At 42.8% G+C, this 20,858-nt stretch overlaps 2 protein-coding genes across 3 annotated transcripts; one reads left to right on the forward strand and one right to left on the reverse strand.

Annotated features, from left to right (window-relative positions):
* Positions 1–116: 116 nt before the first annotated feature.
* CASC1 (cancer susceptibility 1) lies at positions 117–18,385 on the reverse strand. The gene is made up of 16 exons (XM_030959973.1): positions 18,068–18,385; positions 17,595–17,609; positions 15,593–15,629; positions 14,576–14,667; positions 13,517–13,618; positions 11,138–11,275; positions 10,233–10,379; positions 9,099–9,202; positions 7,730–8,009; positions 5,880–5,985; positions 3,382–3,539; positions 2,536–2,680; positions 2,070–2,284; positions 1,305–1,472; positions 1,030–1,143; positions 117–454 (listed from the first exon to the last, which is right to left on the reverse strand). Exons 1-16 carry the CDS (start codon positions 18,068–18,070, stop codon positions 179–181), a joined length of 2,100 nt encoding a protein of 699 aa, XP_030815833.1. The 5' UTR covers positions 18,071–18,385; the 3' UTR covers positions 117–178.
* Positions 18,386–18,415: 30 nt separating this feature from the next.
* On the forward strand, positions 18,416–20,297 carry ETFRF1 (electron transfer flavoprotein regulatory factor 1). Of its 2 annotated transcripts, none has more exons than XM_030959533.1 (3): positions 18,416–18,498; positions 19,492–19,594; positions 19,701–20,297. In XM_030959533.1, the coding sequence occupies exons 2-3, from the start codon at positions 19,550–19,552 to the stop codon at positions 19,914–19,916; spliced, it is 261 nt and encodes an 86-aa protein (XP_030815393.1). In that variant the 5' UTR covers positions 18,416–18,498; positions 19,492–19,549; the 3' UTR covers positions 19,917–20,297. The 2 variants fall into 2 exon arrangements, with proteins under 2 accessions (XP_030815393.1, XP_030815394.1); XM_030959534.1 differs by having other exon boundaries at positions 18,462–18,509.
* The last annotated feature ends 561 nt before the right edge of the window (positions 20,298–20,858 follow it).

Consider the following 20,858-nt stretch of genomic DNA (forward strand, 5'->3'; position numbering starts at 1 on the left):
AACATGTCTAGGTGGTCTAGCCACAAGTGAATAAAGAATTTATTTTGCTTGAACAAAGATAAAATGTTTGCATTTCAGAACCTGTTTCAATGTTTTGACTAGAAAAGGATTTAAGACTTGAAATGTAACTTTATTGAAAGCTTTTGATAATAAAGTTTTGAAGGAAAGCATGCAGCATTTAAGAGTATGCTAAGACTCGGGTAGCAAGGAGCAGCTGATACACAGAATCAATGAACAGGCAGCCAGCTCTTTCCACTTTTTCCATGGCTTCATTGCTGGCAGAATCCTTGACCATATGGTAGAGTGTGGAGTGAAATTCAGACTCTTCTTCCAGCTCTTCCAAAAAAGCTTCACTGCTTTCAGTGAGCTTGAGGTGTTGCACTTTCTCACCGTTGAACATCAAGAGAGACCAGTGGTTGCCTTTGGCAGAACCTGCTGTGAGATGTTCACTCACCTATTGCAGGAAGAAATGCACTGAGGTGAAGCCTGTGCCATTGTCAGAGCACAAATTCCAGTATTTGTGTGTCCCATGCATTTAACCTGAGAGTGAGACAGCCACTGCAGCTCTCACAGTGGGGTGTGCTGCCTTTCTCCAGCCACACGTGGGAGTGTTTGTCAGGCTGGGAGAAGTTTTAACCACGTGTTTTAGTTCACAGGTGGAGACAAACCAACAGAGAGGTTGCTCGTTGCCTCCTTTGCAGCAGGGAGCAAAAGAAACCCTACAGGCAGGAAGCAAGTCCCAGCTGTTCTTTAAAAAGCTGGCAGAGCAGATAGCTGATTTTCAAGGGGCCTCTGGAGAGCATGAAGCTCTGTTACCCCAGCTCTGGCTAAAGCCTCCCTTGGTGACTTTTCAGTTCCATTTTCCTTAGCAAGTGTCTTTGCTGAGGTTTGTGTCCCCTGAGAGCTCTCAGGGGCAGCCTGTGACACTGAACTGAGGCAGGGGTTGAAGCCACCATGGGTGAGTTAATTGTTTCTAACTGGGGATGGGGTCAGTGCTGGCCTGCCCTGGAAGTTTGGGACTCCACAAACCTTGAACACAACTTGCTCTGGCCCTGCTTCTCCATTCCACTTGCTGTGAGCAAAAGCAAAAGCAGCTGCCAGCAGAGCCATCTGTTCATAGGCCTTCACTTCTGCCAGGGCAGCCTGCAGGGCACAACACAAATCAGACAAACACATCTCTCTCCTCTCCCTGTGCTACAGCAGTGCCAGAGCCTGCTTTACTCAGTCCTGCCTCAGCTGGCAGCACAGCAGCTCCCAGGGCAGCAAAAAAGGGAAAAGCCACCAGGAACCTCTCTGGCACTCACCTTCCTGGGCACAGGGACATACTTGGGAGAGTACTCTGCTGGGAAAATGTTCACTCCAGCTCTTTTCAAAGCTGCTCTGAGGGCAAGAGGACTCATCCATTTCCCTGTGATGTGGGAAAGCACCTCCTCCTCTTCCACCACTACTGAAGACAACATACACTGATTATCCTGTTGTACAAACCAGTGAAAGCAACTTACTGGTCATGGAAGCTCCTTTCTGGTTTAGGCTTCAAATATTGATATTTTTGCTATGCTGGGTATTCCCCACATCATCTGCTACTCTGGGCTCTGACCTTTCATTTACAGATCCTGAAGAAAGCCAGCCTTGTGTAGGAATTAGAAATGACACTGGTGTACTGATTTATACACCAATGAACAGATGGATAATCATGAGTAGCTTGAACTTTGAGAAGAAACAAGGAGCACGAGTAGTAGGCTGCTAGAACTCCCTGTATTTCTCTTGGTAGAGTTGGGAGGAGAGAGGAAAACTCTTCAGCTCTCTAACAGGTGGAACAGGCTTGAATGCAGCAAGGCAAAACCAGCAGCAAAGCACTGACTGAAACTTTCCAGAGCAAGTGCACATTTGTGCCATGTGAAATGTACAATTCTCATAGTAAATCACTGAAATTAAATAACCGGTGCAGTGCTTGGAAAGGAAGAGGGTTTCAAATTGCTCTCGTAGAAGCATCCCAAATTCTTAATTTGGGACAATAATTATGGGGCTTTTTATCTGCAAATGTTTGATTAAAGAATGATTGGCAGTACCTTGATTTGTATCTGAAGGGTTGCAAAGACTGCAGTGACTGTGAAGAGTCCTTCATCCACACCAGTAGGGTGCAATTCCCAGGCCTCATAGGGCAGGTTCAGGTGAGCATCCTGGAGAAGGGCTACTGTAGAAAAGTCACCCATGCTAAAGGTGATGCTCTTTTCTTCTGCTTCATAGGTTATCTTGCTGATGCCATCAGTTCTCCACCATTGGCCTGGACAAAGAGGATGGAAAGATGTACATGGAAGGATTCTGGCAGTAACGCTGAAGTAAACAAAACTGAAAAACTAATAATTGATTTGGGGATTTGTAGTTGGGTATTTTTTTTGTTAAAATTGCCATCCCCAAACTATTTCTGGGCTCCAAACTGGCCCTTATCTTTACAGCTGGACTGTAACAACAGTCCAACTCAGGTATAAATTCCACTATTCAAATTTGAAATAAATTTATGTCTTAAGTTCAGACCTGCAGGATCCCATCGGGCTACCACAGGCACTTTAAAATAAATCACATTATCAGGGAGCCTCAGGGTTATCTGTACTGCTTCCCGTGTGCCATCTTCAGCCTTTCCTGGGGAATATGGATACACCTCCAATCCAACATCCAGCAGCTTTGGCAAGAGAGGAAAAGGACAGATAAGGGGTTTATCAGAAAATGCAGGTTTTTTTCTTTGAGTTCATCTAACCACTGCAAGGCTTTTTAACACGCATTTAAAATGGTTTGCTAATACTGTACATTTCCAAGCCCAGCTTTGGAGGCAGGAGAAGAGCAGCTACCAGGAGGCCTTGGGTCCTTCCTGTGCTGCTGCAGGCACCCTCAGGGCAGGGCCCAGCGGGGCACAGCCATTCCTCACAGACCCCAGCCCCAGACACCAGGAGCAGGGCAGGCAAAAGCAGCTGAAATTCCACTGTCCCCTCAGTGCCAGAGGGAAGGGGAGGTCACAGGGGCTGGGAATGAACATCCTGGGCCTCCTCCCCTGCCCACAGTCCTGCCCTCTGGGTTTGGCTTTTTGGGAATTTTGCTTATTAAAGGTTTCCAGCTTCACAGTGCCCTCTGTGGGGTAGGGCAGTGCTAGAGGAACCAGAACCCAGTGCCCACAGTCCTCAACCAGCCTGAAGGGCCTGGAGCTGAACCAGCAGTGGTTTTTGGTACCACTGTGCTTCCACCTTTCACATGTGCAAAACTGATGATTTGCAAACCTTGCCTGGTCAGTTTGCTGTCAGGAACTCGTGTGCAGTGCATGTGACAGCAGTGACAAACCTCAGGAGCAGCTCCTCAGGGGCACCAGGGCTGATCCCTGTCCTCCCTCACCTCCACCATGGTCCAGTCCCCGACGTCCTGGGCCTGGGGCGGCAGCTGCAGGGCAGAGATGTGGAACACGCCCCCCACGGGCACCAGCTGCTCCAAATCCACAACTTGCAGTGCCTCTTCTCTGCCTCCTGGCTCCTCCTGCAGCACGGCCTCCTCCTCTGGAAAGTGCAGCAGACAGCAGGAGTTCAGCGGGTGCTCAAAGCCACCGCCACTGCCCTGTGCCGATGTTCTCCCAGCGCTGGGAGCGCTTCACCGTGCAGCGTTCCAGCCCCATCTGCTGGTGCTCCTCAGCATCCCTGGAACCGGGGACAGCCGGGAGCCGGGCAATGAAAAGCGCTTCGGGACTGGGGCTGAGCTTTTGGACTTGTAGTTCCAAATGCTTTCTGTGGGAATAAGGTTTTACTGACAAAATGAGTCAGTCGTTACCCACAGAAGAATTTCACAAGCACAATAATACATTAGATTCTGGACAGGTTCAGTAAGATTGTATTGATATGAAAAGAAATGAAGCAAATAAAGAGATATATAAAAATAAGGCACTAAGAAGTCATGTGCTGTAGGTGAAAGACATGGTAATTAGGAAGAGCAAGAGGATTTAACATTAAACAGAATTTTCAGGTAACAAAGATAATTCCTTTTTTTTTTCCTATGCATAATTACATATATAGAACAAATGTATGAACTTAAGGTTTAATTACTTGGAAAATGTTAGTAAAAGGCAGAAACACTGTGGAAAAAATGTCCATAAATATTTTCTTTAAAAAAGCAAACCAGCCCACATAAAACATCACATGGAGGAGAGGAGTTGTTATTGACAGGAATCAAGAAAAAGGTGTTCAATACTGTAAAAACAGCTACTCTAATTGTTATGAAATTTGCTCTGAGAGAATAAAACCATATCAAAAAATGAGAACGCTCTCTATAAATTGCTGTCAAGCTTAAAAAACAAAAAAAAAAGTGAAAATGGTGTTAACTTAATGTCAGATTTAGTTACATTCTGCAGAGGTTTTCCTCTATTTTATCACTCACCACCATAACGTGCTTTTACAGTTATTCTGAACAACAAACTTACCAAGTGGCAAAAAACATTTTAGTGCATTTTACAGTGGTAGCTTCCACTTTAACTTGTTTTTTAAAATAATATTACAAAGATACATAAGTATCTTCTAAAGAAACTATTTATTGTCCCAAGGTAATTGATCTCCTTTACAGAGGCACAATAAGTTTCTCTGGATTTACCCTGTCACTCTTCTCTGTTGTTGCATTTCTGGTTTTTAACCCCCATTTACTTGGCTCCTTGTTTTGAACTTAAGGTAACCGAGCATCCTCTCACTGCTCTTCTCAAAAGTGACTGAAAGAGTTTGCAAACCATGAGCATGCCAGAAAAAGGAGTTTTTTCCTTCTTTCCTTATTAAAACAGATAAAAAAGCTGGAAAACACTCAGGTATAATTGTGCACATCTGTGCACATCCACTTCACCTAATACTGTGGTAGGGGTTTTCAAAGCCTAACAGGAATAAAATACAAGTTCCTCCACATGAAGCCCAAGTCCTTTATACTCTTTTGAAAACCTTGCTTTTAGGGTCTAGTCTGACAACTGGTTCTCTGGACTGTGCTCAGTCCAAAGTGTTGTGGGGTGGGGTTTGTTTTTTTACCAGAAGAAAAAGGCTGTAAATTGGAGCTAAATTATGCTAATAGTTGTTTGCAGTTGTTTTATTTAAGTCAGTACTACAAGAAAACTCACTCTTATTAAACCGAAGGACAACACCACAACACTAGAGAAATTTGTAACTCATGTGGGACAGACAAACAGTTTTAGTTCCTAGAATTAGTCCCTCTTTTAACAAGGTGCAAGAGCAGGTATCTCACTTGAAGCACCCATTCAGGTAATACTCAGTACATCCCACACTACACCAGTGCCTACCATGATATGCATTGGAATCATCATTTTCTGAGGCAGTAAATCTCCCCAGAGCCTGGCAGATTCATAAAGATTGTGTGTCTCACCCATAAACATATGTATAATAATACACATATCTATAGAAACATGACAAACATGTCCATAAGCATAAATAATAAATAAAAATAAGTATAGGGATGAACTCCATTTTCCTATCTGTCCTGTTATCTCCAGACATGATTTAACAATCATTAATAGAAATGTCAACAAACCCCAAGTGTTATCAAAACATCCCTATATTTATAAACTTTGTTCCATTCACATGGAGATACTGCAGTGTTTCCATGGATCATGGAATGGCCTGGGCTGGGAAGAACCTTAAAGTCCAGTTCCAGCCCCCTGGGCACCTTCCACTATCCCAGGCTGCTCAGAGCCCCATCCATCCTGGCCTTGGACTCTTCCAGGGATGGGGCAGCCACAGGTTCTTTGGGCAACCTCTGCCAGAGCCTCCCCACACTCACAGGGAACAATTTTTAACACATAAAATATTTAGCCTAAGTACTTTTGTAGTGCTGCACATAAAAAAATAACCAAATACCTTGTGATGGTGCATCCAAAATTTCTGAATTCTTCTCAGTTTCCTCCTGTGTCTCTTTTATATCATCTGTGTTATTGCTGGTCCCTTTCAGTGAGACAGAACTCTCCTGGACAAAAAGCAAGAGACATTTTTCCATTAGTCAGAGACAAACACAATGAAGAAGAAGGCATCACCTCCTTCAAGGGGGTCCAAAGAGAAGGGATACACAAACATTTGTACCAATCTTGCTACAGGGCCAAGGTTTTAAGAGAAATAATTTCTATCTAGCTATCAGAAATATTTTGATTAAAGGTAGTCTCTGATTTGGAACTGGATTTAGAGATAGAGACAAAGTAATTACTTCATTTCCACAGCAAATTCCATCTTTAGCTCCCTAGTACGAAACAAGCACCCAAACACTTTTTCAGCAGAGTGTGCACTCAAAACTTGTGTTTTTTGCTGATTTTACAGTCAGCAGAGTGGCATAAAGTAAAATGCAAGTCGAGGCTGAATCCAAACCAACACGGAAACTGTGCCAGATCCCCATCTGCAGCTTTGGCCTGTGCCTGGCCCAGGAGATTTATTCCCTTTCACACTGTATTTCACTGTATTTACACACAGCAATGTGGGGAAGCTCAAGGTACAGCCAGGCAGGAGGATGCTGAGAAACATCCCCTGGATTTCCAGACAAATATCCAGTGCAGACAGGGATTCATCCATGCCACAGTAGACTCCTCTGGAGGCACAGCCCCTTCTGTGCCCTGCCTGTGCCTGCCAGCATTGGGAAGAACACACATCTCCTCAAACAGGACAGGAGGTGAGAGGACAGAAGCTGAGAGAAGTGGAGCCTTCAGAGGGAAGAGGAAAATCCACAAAATGGATTGAGAGAAAGAGCACCAAAACCTGGGAAAGAAAAAGAGAGGGAATAAAATGAAACAGCTTAAAGAAAGTTGGAGAAATGTAGGTGAAAAGTGCCAAAAGATAAGATTTTTCACATAAAAAGGAAAAAAAAGGAATGAAGAGAAGCAGGGTTTCAAGCACTGATTCATTACAAAGGTGTTGGGGACTGAAAAGGAGAAAAGCCATGATCATGAAGAGAGGTTCAATCCCTGTTTGATCCCTGTATGGATCCCAGAATTTATTCACTTAAGAGTTGGACTCAAGGATCCTTGTGGGTCCCCTTCCACTCATATTATCCCATGAAATTGCTCCAAACATAGTAAGAAGGACTAAAACTTGATGTTTTGTCAGCTATTTCTGCATAATTTCAGGTGAGAACACGGCATTTATCTGGAAGTCACAGATAAATACACAGAGTGAAAATCCCAAATGCAGTATGGACAACACAAAACCAAGCAACCTCCATCACACCTAAAGCCAGCATATTCCATGGAAGAGAGCTGAGGAAGAGGGCAGCCAGAAATCGTATTTGAAAAGACTCTAACAGCAAAGGGTCAGCACACAGACATGGAACAGCCAGGCACTTCACAGCCAACACCTGCTGAACTCTGAATATTAGTCTGCATGCTGCAAATTTCCCTAAAATTGGATTCCTGCAGGGATTTTTGTGGGGCTGTCAGTTTTGCAGAAGCAGAATCCATTCATCTGTATATATGCCAGAGATTTACAGAAGTATCTTGCAATGGCACTTCATGATTGATCCTTCTCTTAAACCACCAACCAAATGCCAACTGCACACCCTGTCCAAACTTCCCATCTTTGCATTCCCTTGAGAAGATCTAGGCCACTGTTGACACAAGCTGCCTTTTCCTATTAAACATTTAAGGATTTGGCTGTCCTGCACAGGACACTGTGACTGAATCTGAAGTTAAGAGCAGTGTAGGGTATCCTTTGAAGAAGTTTTTACCCACCTTTCTCCCCTTAGAACCTGTTTCTTCTGCAGCAGGCACGCTGGGTTCTTCCCTGCCTTTCTCCTCCTCTTCTCCTGGTCCTTGCCCAGTGTCCTCCGGCTGCTCAGCTGACTCCACGGTGGCTGGGGCCCCCTGCCTCGGCAGCCCTTGGCACTGCACCCACAGGGGAGACACGTGGTCGTAGTGGGTGTGCAGCAGGCGAACGGCCACGCTGCTCAGAGCCAGGGACATGGGCAGCTCAAAGCCGTGCCCTGCCTCCTGGAACACGTGGTCCTTGAACCTGGCAAGGGCAGGGACACAGCAACAGGGCCTGGTGAGATGGCAGCACTTCATTTGGTGCTTCCTCACAAATGTCACATCTCTTCTGGGATTTGTTGCAGTGTCTGAGAAATGCTGTGGGATGGCACAGTGCTTGTGCTGGCAGCTGTCTGTGAGACCCTCCAGCAAAGCCACAACTGCATCAAGGGGATCAGAAGTTTCAAAAATAAGTCTTGACAGGATGACAATGAGGCAGGATCAGATGGCAGCTCTTCTAGAAACTACATTCCTAGTAAAACTGACTAATTTATTGGGAAAATCCCTGCACAGCTGTCTGTGTTTCATCACTCTCAGCATCTTTCAAAATAATTCAAATAATACTTACTTTTGAATAAGATAAGCTAGTCACAAGTTCTAAAAATCTTCCAGTAAAGCAATGCTTAGCTTTTAATTGTTGCTTTTAATTGTTAGCTTTTAGTAATATTTTAAGTGAATCTCTCTGCTGGCCAAAAGGCTTTAACACTTAACCCATATGGGTTCTTTCTGCAGGTCAGTCTGACACTGCTCAGCACTCACCTTTCTACTTATCTTAACAAAACTCACAACAACAGGTCCTTAAGCTAAAGTCCTTTTAATAACTCATTCCATACATTTATGGAGTGGGAGTAGGAAGTCTGCTCAAAAATTTCATTTTGAAAATGTACCATTTATATGGCAATCCATTAAAAACACAAAACTTAGATTCAGAAATGATAGTGCATCCCAGGCTCTAAAATATTTTCTCTAACTGAGCACAAAGTATCATTCACTGCTTTGCAAGCAACTGGAATAACTCAGAAAATATTAAATGCATCAGCAAGAAACACTGCTTCCACAGGAATTTCAATTCTCTACATGAGCTTTACTGTTTTTCTTCCAAATTTGTTCTGGCTGCTGCATTTTAAAAAAGAAATTTATATATCTCTAAACCACTCCTTAGCAGCAGCCAGCACTGAGAGTCTGCAGAATGGATGCTATTCAACAACAAAAAAAGATTATGAGAAATTGATTCTTAGTGTTTACTCAACAAAGCCAGGCCTCATTTCAAATTAATGATTTCAGTGTGCTGTACCTTGGTTTCTTCTTCAGATTGGCCCAAATACAGAAAGTTGCATTTTTATCCTTTAGGACTGTGTGCATATTCCCAGTTTCAGAATCTTCATACATACTAGCTATCTACAAAGAAAAAAGTGATTTAAATAATTTGTTATTTATTTCACTTTGATTTACCTACATTTACTTGAATAAATAAATAAAAAATACATGTTAGAATGAAAAGACACCAGACCAAGCCCAGCTGTGCTGTATTTATATATTAAAGCACAACAGTTATAAACTCAAATCTGTTGCTTAAAATTTGAACTACATTGCTTTTTTTTCTCTGACTTCATAAATTCTGTGAGCCAAGTACTGCCAAATATGGGTTCTTCCATTATTTCCCTAATTCTCAGGATAAATTATAAAAAACAAACAAAAAAAGGATTTGCTGAGCAATAATGGACTCCTACCCCAGATACACTGTACAGAGTATTGTATCATTTAGGCAGCATCAAACTTGTGAAATACTAATTCTGTTGGGAGCTTAATCCTAAATTCAGGAAACAAGAATTCAACATTTCTTAATTTGCAGGGGGTTTTGACTGTGCACATACAACTAGTTCACTATTTCACTAATATTCCTTTGCTAAACATACTTTATATATATGATTAATATTCTTCAAATAGCAAGGTCACTACCTACACATGCAGTTCAGAAAACTGACTCTCCAGCACAATTTCATTTTCTTGTTTGAGTACTCTTCACCTTTCCCAAGATCTTAGTTTCAAAAATATTTTAATTACATGAACTTGTATTAAAAAATGTGTACAAGGTAACCTTATGAGTTGCTTTTCACATCTACAAATTTTTGGTATAGTCAACAAATTTTATACAGCACCTCCTGTTTTCATCATCCCCAAGTCTCACAAAATTTCCCAGTAGTTTATTCTTGTCTGACTTAATGATGAGATTTTCCACTGTAAAGTTCAGATTTTCAGGAGTTTTGAATAATTACAAAGTCTGGTGAGTGCTATAAACATGATTTGGAAACTCACAGACTCATCTCTGTGACAGTTTAGGACCAAACAGAGCCAACCACCATTAAAGGACACTTGATGTTAACATATGTGCACAAATCACAGCTTTGAAGCACTAAACCTCACTCACTTTGAGCAGGTTCTGGGTAGCATCATTGTACTTCTGGTGAAGCAGATCCTGCAGTTGCAGAATAACTTCCTGGTACTGCTCTCGTTGTTTGTCTGTGATCTCTTCTGGTGCTGCCTCCAACAGAAGAAACTCCAACTTCTCAACCAACTAGAAAACATTTACATGGGAAAAGTATCTGTTTTGACACCATCCTTAACATATTGCGTGTTCTGTCATAAAAAATGAGGCAAACCTACTTCCTTTGCACCTAAACAGATTTTGGTCACAAAAATAACCTTTTTTTTTAATAGACAGATAAGAAATCTAACTCAGAATCAAACCAACCCAATGAAAGCTGTATTACATGTGCAACTTTCCCCCCCAGTTTCCAGAAGACCCCATTTAACTTTCTGAAAAACAACATAAAGTCAGCATAAATGAAAATAAAATCCTGAATTTACAGAGTAGGCACAGATTGCTTAAAATTGCTTCACAAGCTATCAATGGCTGGTGACTTCTGTTGGTAAAAATCAATTCTGGGAACTTTTGCTCTTACATGACATTTTACTGGCTCAATGTTACAAAATGAGGCTGTTGTCCATCAAAGCATTTATATCTGACATGAGCTTGTATGCTCTGGTTTAAAATGGAAGACAGTATGGGTGTTGGAATGCTAGACCTCAGTGTAATAAACACAGCAAAAATCTCCTAAATGTATACTGAAAGTCAATACACATCTTCTTCAGGGTTAACAATAGATCTCTAATTTAGGAAAAATAGGAAAACTGAAGAAGAACTAGAAGAAAAACTTCTGGGCGTTGAAGGTCTTTCACTCATTTGGCCATGCAAAATGGGAAAACTAGAGTTAGACAGGGCTGTTAAGGATATGTTAAGCTTAAACTGAAACACACCATTTAAACACTTACATGTAGCACCACTTCCTCCTTCTCCATCACAAGCTGAACATCCTGATCTTGGTCATCACGCCACAAGCTCATGAAAGTGTTGATTTCCTGAGGTACAGTGGGGTCAGGAGTCCCATCACAGCTCAGGTAGTGCTCCCACTGCAGGAGAGTTCAGAGAAAAGAGGATACAGGTGTGCTGCACATTGCTATTACAAGAAAAAGGAGGATTCTGAAAGACAAATATATTATAGTGACAAATCTACACCTGCATCTAAACAGGATTCTAACACCACCTGGTTTATTATCCCTATGCCAGGAAAAAAAAGGTTTATTTTGATATTAATGTGTTAAGATGCTTCTGCCCACATTGTTTATACCTATTTATCAGTGGGTTCTGCTCTGCTCCACAAAAGCAATGAATTCAGTACCTGCCACAAGGGAGGGGCTGGAAGAATAAAATGACTGAGAACAGAAATGAGGAAGATGCAGGTGGCAGAGGCAGGTGGGTCTCAGATCAGATTCTGCCAAGAAAACTGAAAATTCCTACACTGGCAATAAAGTTGATTAAGAGCCTCTTCTGCAACACATTTACTCCTCCTTTCTCTGCCTCTGAAGGAGATTTCCTCTCCCTTACCAGCATCAATTATCCTGTTGCAGAAACCTCTGGTAGGAATGTGAAATCCTAGATTAGGGCTTTTTAAAAATAATTTTATTTTCAAATCAATTCTCGGTCATTCCTATAAGAGGTGGAAAGAAAAAATCAGTGGCAGACTAAACCCACTTAAAGCCAAACCTAAGCCTAACATTGGCTCATGGGATCAATTTGTCACCCATAATGGAATTTTTTTCATCCATAGAATAGGATATTAAGAAAACATTGCCCCCCTATTTGCTGTGAAGATTAATAACCCCATGTTAGTGAAAATTGTATTGCAAAGGAAAATGTATCTTTTAAAGCAAAAGCACTTATAGGATTGCATTCCCAACCACTTCCACCAGCATTCCCACTGACTTCAATCAAAGCAACAATAGGGGACTGCTGAGTGCACTGGAAACTCCTGTATAGAAGACTGGTCAATTTTCAGTAGTAAGACATCTGATTTCTTTTTTTTACATTTGTGCACTTAAAAGAGAGCTTAACTTTTATCATCACATTCTTAGAAGTAAGCACTTTTTTGAGAAAAAGGGTAAATTTCATGGTAAGGTGTAAATGCATGTCTTCATCTAAACTGAAATTGTTCAGAAATAGATGTGGAAACTCAGTATTTGGTATTACATATTTATTTTATGCTAAATAATCTTGACAACAGACTGAAAGAAACTCTGGTATTTCCCATAATCTATGAGTGTTTTATCAGACTTATTTTAAAATCAATAGTTCTAGTTTGTCAAAAACATCCACAAACAACAGCTGGCAATGATCACAAGCTGCAACAGGGAAATGCCAACTGCATTCAGAGAAAAATGGTTATAGTGAGAGTGGTAAAGCTGTCAAAGATGCTGTGGTACCTTCAACTTTTAAATATTTCAAAACCCAACTGAGCACCTTGATTTAACTTCAGACTTTGCCCTGCTTGGTGCAGGAGGTTGAACTGCAGGAATTTCAGAAGTCCTCTCTATCATGATTTATCCAACATGATTGTGGAGTTGTTCTGCAGAGACTTTAACAGGATTAAGCAATACACAAGACAAAGACAAAATCCCTGTGTTCACAGGCCTGTAGGATATTAAACCTTTGGCTCTTTACCTAACTAAATGTCATGATCAGACTGCTACTGAGTGATGTGTCTGCAAGATTCTCAAGAGTGAAATCTGCTGTATTTCCACACCTTACCACTTCAAATAGAACTTGACAGGTACATAATGCCATTGGGTGATGATACAGCCACCATGGATGTCACCCTAAACTGCAGACATCAACTTTTAGCTGCATTTTCAGACGTTTCCAGCCCTGACGTGGGTTTGTGCCACATCCTTCAAAGATCTGGCAAACCTCTCTCTCTGAATGATGACCTGTGATATTCAGGAGCCACTGAAACAAATGCTCTACAGATTTTTTTTAAGCCCTGGTAGAACTTTTTTGATGAAATGGTTAAAAGCAGAATGAATTAAAGAAATAAAAGAGGAAGAACAGGCACCAGAACATCTGAAATTACAATTCCTTGTTACTGTTGGGGTAAGGTGTGGGGCATTGATACTTTGATCACCAGACTCCTCTTTGCCCACATTTCTGTTCTGTGTGCTCCAAAGTACAGAAGATAAGAGAGTCAGCATGGCCTATCACTGCTTTGAGATGGAATTCAAAATGCTGTCATAGCACACACATACATTCAAGAACTGGAAGCTCCCGAAGTCTCTTCCTTGCCAAACCTCTGGGCAGATTTTGGCAAGAAAGTTTACCTTGGCTTGTTCTCTGTAATCCATTTTCCACTGCTGTGCAGAAAGAAACTTCTGTTTCAGTGAATTATGTTGGGCTAGTTCAGACTCCCTCTCTCCTTGATACTGTTAAAAAAAATACATATATCAAACAGAGCAGTTAAATATTTGGCTTATTTCTTACAAATATTTTACATAGAAGAAACAAAATGGAGATATTTGAATGAGTTATTATTTAAACAAATCCAAACACTGAAAACTTGCTTTTTTTATGAAACATCCAATTGAGAAGACTGCAGCAGTTTGAAATATGTTATTGTCATCACAGTAGCTGCTGAGCCATATGATAAACATAATGTGACATATGATTGCAACCTCTCACTTCAACAGTTTCCATATCAGCATCCTGGAGCCAGCTCTAATGGGAGCTGCTAAAATATGTAAGGATAATTCGGAAAAAACATGCAAGATTGTTTTATTTTTCCCTTTTAGTTTCTATTATTTTAAGGTCATATTCTCCCTAGGAGGAAAAAAATATTCTGTGAAGTACAAGAGGAGTAGACAAGAGTGACACTTTCAAAAAATTTAGTTTGTTGTAAATCTCATTTTTTTTTCTTTTTAAACACAAAAATATTTTCTATTACCAATCAGTTTTTGTTCTGAATGCCAGACTGGTCAGAAAAGTGAATATACACAGTCTAATACACACACACACACACACACACACACAATACACACACACACACACACACATATATATACAAATGTAAATCACTGTATCTGCCTGAACAATGAATCAATTAAGGAATTTGTGCCAAATATCCTCATGGGGAATATGAAAAATACATTCAATTGAAAGCACAGTGGAAATGGGAAATAAAAAAAAGGCATTTAACCAAACTTAAGAAACACATATGACAAAAGGTAATGTATTTAAATTTATCAAAACTGGAAAATCTCCTCAATATTGTTCCCAACAATAAGTGCATGAGGAAATGAATTCCTATAAATCACTGGTGTTTTACAGGCCTTGTCTCAAATTTAGAAATAGGATTAGATTTTTTCATTGAGTAAAAGACTAACCTTTGCCTCAAGCCTTTCCAAGAGCTCTCGATACAGTCTCTCCCTTTCAAGTCTTTCTTCTTCTTCCTGTTGAGCTCGTAATAGGGCTTCAGCTGAGGATTGGGAAAGAGATCAAGGGCATAACTATGCTTTCCTAAATAAAATCTAAGAGATTATTTGGTTACCAGCTGTAATGATAAAACTACTATAAAATGAGCAACATAAATGTTTATCTTTCACTGCACAGAAATCTCCCATATGAAGATTGATCCAAATTAATATGAATTCTACAAAAACACACTGTCTCTGGCACTGCCCTGTCAGTTTGTGAGTGCTCTCTCCATCTACAGCTTCAATGGACATAGGTTCTCAATCCAAAGTCTTGAGTGAAACTCAATGCTTTAATCCCAAATTCCCCTTCGTCTTTCCTACAGTTTCAATTTTACAGCTGTTCGTTCATTGAAATCCACTTCAGGATCTGCTACTCCACAGCTCTGGCTTCTCTTTGCTGCCATAGGGACTAGAAAATTAGAGAGGATGTGAAAACTAGAACTGATTCAACCTCTAAGCCTTCAGCCTAAGATTGCACAGCCTGTGTGCCATGCAGATGTCCCCAAACAGTGACTTGATGTCATCACCTCCAAGTAAATCGTGTCAAGCGTGTGCTGCACTGAGGCAAGAGCAGCAGCAGCTCCCAAATCTGCCTGTGCCCACCTGAGCTTCCTCTCCCACCACAGAAGCTCACCAGTGATTAGCAGTCACTCCATGCCCAAGCCCCCCACCAAGATGGATTAATGGCAAGTTAATTCTTCCCAACTTCCTAATTGCTGTAGGAATAACTGGAGAAGAGAGTATTGCTCTGATAGGGAAGTGAGGAAGGAACAGGGAGTTTGGCCCACACCAGGAAAGAGGGAAGAACATTTCCATTTGTGAAACAGAGACAGCAATTCATATCTAGTTCAGGGCGTCACCTTCTGCCCCTTTATTTAAAATTAACAATTTGTTCATCACATTCCCTCGAAATGAAGTGCACATTACCTTTCAGCCTCGCTTCCTTTCCTTTCTTTGACTTTCCCTTTTTGCCATTAAATTTCATGTTTGCAATAAGGGAGAGGAAAACAAATGTCAGTATTATTTTAATACACTCTGGCAGTTTTATAACTCTATAACTTTGCCCTTCCAATGTGATCCCTCAATTAAGATTTTAAACTCCCTAGACAGCCAATGAAGGCCCCAGAATAGTAATGCACATTCTGGACAAAATTTTTTATTCTCTTTTTTATGATAAGGTCTTAAAATTAATGTATTTTTCAATGCTAGACATTCCCAAACACAGCCACAACACGAGAGTATTAAAATCTTTTGGTTTAATGTAGAAATTGAATAGCAGGCAGATCTGCTAAGAAAGCAGATGTTACAACTTCAAACATTTTAGGAAATACTGGAAAATGTATTTTGGGACAAGCCTGGCATTTAGAAGCATCTAATTCACAAGACAAAATAGCAAAGAGTTCTCTTTTCTGTTATAAAAATCTCACTCCAGGCAGTTCACTGTTCACCTCCAGCATAATCCTAGAGTAACTATATTTTAAATTTGAGGTTCTCAGAAAGTATCTGACCACTGTTCCTTCTTCATACACACTTATTTCACACTTTGATTTCGACTATCACACATTCAGATATAAATAACTACTTGTTCACTTCACACTATTTGGCATGGTAATAAATACATTGGCATAAATATATATATAAATGCAACTTTGAGTACAGAGATTGCCATGAAGCTGGGACAAATACAATGGTGACAATTAAATGTCACCAGAGTCTGAGTGCATCTTATTGCATTTAGTACCAAAGCACTCATTTGCAAAATTATCCCAAAATAGAGTCAGTAAAACTCACACTTCTACCCATTAGGATTTCAGGGAAGAATTTGTTCTTTTCATTTTGATAAATAAACAAATAAATAGATTAATAAATAAATAAACTGAAAATGGAAAACCTGCTTTTTTCAATTACTTGAAATCACGTTTTAGTCAATTTCTTTTCACATTCCTATGACTTAACAGAGCACAGTTGGGGAGGGGTAGATAAATTCATTATCATTGAAGTAAGAATAACCCACAGGACCAATTTATGCAACTCAGTTTCCCATGGACTTCTGCCTTTTGTCCCTTCACCCCCCTTATTCTGTGTCTAGCGTATGGCTCAAATAACAGAATCCCAGAAGCATTCAGGTTGGAAAAGACCTCCAAGATCATCAAGTCCAAGCTGTGCCCAATCCCCACCTTGTCCCCCAGCCCAGAGCACTGAGTGCCATGTCCAGGCCTTCCTTGGACACCTCCAGGCATGGCGACTCCAAACTTCCCTGGGCAGCCCCTTCCAATGCTTGACAAACCTTTCGTGATGAAATTCCTCCTGATGTCCAACCTGACCCTCCCCTGGCACAGCTTGAGGCCGTTCCTTGCCTCCTGTCCCTTGTACCCTGGGAGCAAAGCCCGCTTTCCCCTGGCTGCCCCCTCCTGTCAGGGAGTTGTGCAGAACCAGAAGGTCCCTCCTGAGCCTCCTTTTCTCCAGGCTGAGCTCCCTCAGCTGTACCTGGTGCTCCAGCCCCTTGCCCAGCTCCCTTCCCGTCTCTGGACACGCTCCAGCCCCTCCATGTCCATGTTGCAGTGAGGGGCCCAGAACCCGACACAGCACTCGAAGCGTGGCCCCACCAAAGCCCAGCCCAGGGGACAGTCACTGCCCTGGTCCTGCTGCCACCTCATGGCAGGGACAGAGCCAGGACACCGCCTCTCCTCTCTGCCTGGACACCCGTTGCCAAGCCAAACAAGCGGTGGCTGCGCTTGCCATGCTCCCTCCAGCAGCGCTGCAGGAACATTTGGCTTCCCTGTTAAAGGCACAAAAGCTCGGTGTCCTGGAGACGCCTCTTCCTCCTTCAGATTCATTAACCCTGGCCAGCTGCCTCAGGAAAAAACCCAAAAAATCGGATAAAAAAATAAACACAACAGTGAACTACAGCGTGTTTCTGCCTACCTACCTTTTTTTTCGGAGCCTAAAAGATCAGAAGGGGAAAAAAAGGAAAGGGAACATCAGAAAACAATGTATCAGCTAGAAAGGAATAATTAGAAAAATAGTATTATTCTGTTAAAATTAAATGTCATCATCTATTGAAAAACTATAATGACAAGAATTTCAATACTGCAGAAAATTAGCCACTAATACATGACTCCTGGAATGAAGGTTTTTACCACGGAGCCATTCTGGCAACAAAGTGTGAGCCACCTCCCGGCTGGTTCCACACGGAGCAGCCACAGCAGCAACCACGGCCAAGGGCTCACACCGGGGCTCACACCAAAGATAACCCGTCCTTCGGCTGCTTCTTTCGGCCTCAAAGCCTTTCTCCCACCTCCTGGGACTTCGGCAGCTCACAAGAACACCCGCTTTACTCCACACCTCATCCTTCCCCATCCCACCGTGTAACCCGTACCCCAGGCCCCTTCCCCGCCCCACCATGTCCTGCCGCGGGTGGCGGTGCCCGTGTCCCTCACGATGCGATCCCGCCGCGGGTGGCGATGCCCGTCTCCCTCAGGACGCCGGTGCCCGCTGCCCGTGTCCCGTGTCCCTCAGGCTCCCGCTGCCCGTGTCCCGTGTCCCTCACGCTCCCGCTGCCCGTGGCGGTCCCCGCCTCCCTCAGGCTCCCGCTGCCCGTGTCCCGTGTCCCTCACGCTCCCGCTGCCCGTGGCGGTCCCCGCCTCCCTCAGGCTCCCGCTGCCCGTGTCCCGTGTCCCTCACGCTCCCGCTGCCCGTGGCGGTCCCCGCCTCCCTCAGGCTCCCGCCCCCCAGGCCCCGCCCGCAGCCCCGACGGCGGCGCAGGCGCAGCTCGGGCCGGGCGCTCCCGGCGCTGCCGTAAAGCGGCACCGCGGCGGTTCCGGGAGCAGCGGGTGAGATCCCGGTCCGGCCTCGCCGGGATCCGCGGGGAACCGGGCATGGCTCCGGGGGGAGCGGGGCGGCGGGCAGAGCCAGGGCGAGGCGGCGGCCCGAGGAGGCCCCGCAGCGGGAGCTGGCTGGATTCCAGTTGCTTGTGATTTGGATTTGGCTGCCCCAGCGTCCGAGGCCAGGCTGGGCGGGGCTCTGAGCAAGCTGGGACAGTGGAAGGTGTCCCTGCCCACGGCCGCGGGTGGGGACGAGATGATCTTTAAGGTCCTTTCCAAGCCAGGCTATTCTGCGATTTTGAAAATCGCAGAATACAGAAATAAGAATCAGTTACTTTGTCACTTATCCTTACGTTCTGCCGGTGCACGCTGGACTCAATTTGTAATGCACTTGAAGAGTCCTTGAAAAAGCAAAATTTATGAATGTGACATTGCAGGAATATAAATGTATATGTATAAAATTGATATATCTATATATACAATATAGGAATATGTAAAACATAAATATATGTGGATATAAAAATAAACACATCAAAATGTGTTATTATGAACATTGCTATATGAATATATAAAATACATAAATATGCATTCTATTTAGATATCTTTACCACTTTGTGTATATATATATATATATATATATATATATATATATATATATATGTAATATATGTAGATACAGTTTTTTAGTTTTTTGGCAGACCACAGAAGCAGCCAGGCCAGCAGGTGCGGAATTGTAAGGGTATGAGAAAGCGGCCAGTGAGCAGCACAAAGTGTCCCAGTTGTTGAAAGTTATTAGAAGTTTCTTGTTTTCTGTTTGGGGGGTGGGGGGAGAAGACAGTGAGAAGCTAAATAGAATAAAAAATAGGAAAGAAAAAGAAAGAAGAGACAGAGTAGAACCAGAATTAGAGCAAATGGGGCTTGGTGGGATATGGAAGTTTTAGGAAGGCTGAGGTGGTTTACTGACTCCCAGAGAAGGCTAATTTCAAATTGATTATCCTTCAGGTAACAAAACCCAAACAAAAAAAAATCACACAAGGACACAGTTCACTGAAATGTGAGAATGGCCAATTCTTTAAGAAGTGAAGTGATAAAACTGTACAAAAATGTAAGTGTCTCAAATGCCACCAGCACTTTACTTAACCAGAAAACAAACCCCCTTTCACTGTGCACTCAGTTAATTAAAACCACATTATTATTCTTTTCTCTCCAAGCTGCTGTACCTTGGAAGGGAGTATCCCAAAGGAGCAGACTACTTCAGAAGCCGTTTGAAAGCAGCTTTTCTAAAAAACAAAGATGAGACAGACCCAGAAAAAATTAAGCAGCTGATTGCCCGGGGAGAGTTTGTTATAAAGGAGCTGGAGGCTTTGTACTTCCTGAGGAAATACCGAGCCATGAAGCAGCGCTACTACAGCGACGACAAGCCCTGACTGTGCCTGTAACCACACACACCAGGAAAGGTAACAATAAAAGAGCTCTAACTGCAAAGAAGTGACATGTAAATCCTTCCAACCCTCTACAGCACAAATGAGGGAGCTGCTTCCCTGCCAGAGATCACTTGAAGGGTTTGGGGTGTGCAGATTATGGGTAATAGGTTTTCCTGTGCTGCTTTTGAACTTCTCAAACTAAAACTTCAGGTATGAAAGGATTTTGCAAGAAGGAGTGGTTGCACAGCCCTGTTTTGTTTCACTTCAATGCTTGTGTTGAACAGAAACTCTTCTTACCCCATAGCTGTGTGTTTGGGTGTCAATTCAAGGTGCTGTGCTTGTTACCTGAAAGATGAAGCTGATTTAAAATCCTCCACATTGAACAATCTGTTTCTGCTGGAAATGAGCACCCTCTCAGAAGTGAGGCTCCCTCCCCTGGAGGGAGCTGTGTTCAGTTCTGGTCTCCACAGTGCAGGAAAAACAAGGAGCTCCTGGAGAGGATCAAGCAGAGGCCATAAACTTGAGGGGTCTGGAGCATCTCTTGTGAGGAGGGGCTGCAGGAGCTGGGCCTGTTTAGTCCAGAGAAGAGAAGACTCAGAGGGGATCTCATCAATGCATATAAATAAATATCTCAAGGGTGGGTGCCAAGAGGACAGTGCCAGGCTCTTTTCAGTGGTGTCCAGCAACAGGACAAGGAGCAATGGCCATAAACATAAAGCAAGGAGTTCCACCTCATGAGGAAGAATTTCTGTACACTGACGGTGGCAGAGCCCTGAACAGTTGCCCAGGGAGGACGTGGAATCTCCTTCTCTGTGGACATCCTAAACCCACCTGGACTTGTTCCTGTGTCACCTGCTGCAGGTGACCCTGCCTGGGCAGGGGGGTTGGATTAAATGGTCTGCAAAGGTGCCTTCCAACCCTGACTATTCTGTGATTCTGTGAAAG

The sequence above is a fragment of the Camarhynchus parvulus genome, chromosome 1A (genome assembly GCF_901933205.1).
Source record: "Camarhynchus parvulus chromosome 1A, STF_HiC, whole genome shotgun sequence".
NCBI lineage: Eukaryota > Metazoa > Chordata > Aves > Passeriformes > Thraupidae > Camarhynchus > Camarhynchus parvulus.

What these genes read in the sequence shown, in the direction of transcription:
- CASC1 (XM_030959973.1), bottom strand. An exon ending in AGGAGGAAGTGGTGCTACAT is followed by an intron (nt 10,380 to 11,137) that starts GTAAGTGTTTAA and finishes AATGTTTTCTAG; the next exon opens with TTGGTTGAGAAGTTGGAGTT. An exon ending in CTACCCAGAACCTGCTCAAA is followed by an intron (nt 9,203 to 10,232) that starts GTGAGTGAGGTT and finishes TTTTCTTTGTAG; the next exon opens with ATAGCTAGTATGTATGAAGA.
- ETFRF1 (XM_030959533.1), top strand. Translation starts at nt 19,550, where the DNA reads ATGGCCAATTCTTTAAGAAGTGAAGTGATAAAACTGTACAAAAAT. An exon ending in TGATAAAACTGTACAAAAAT is followed by an intron (nt 19,595 to 19,700) that starts GTAAGTGTCTCA and finishes TTTCTCTCCAAG; the next exon opens with CTGCTGTACCTTGGAAGGGA.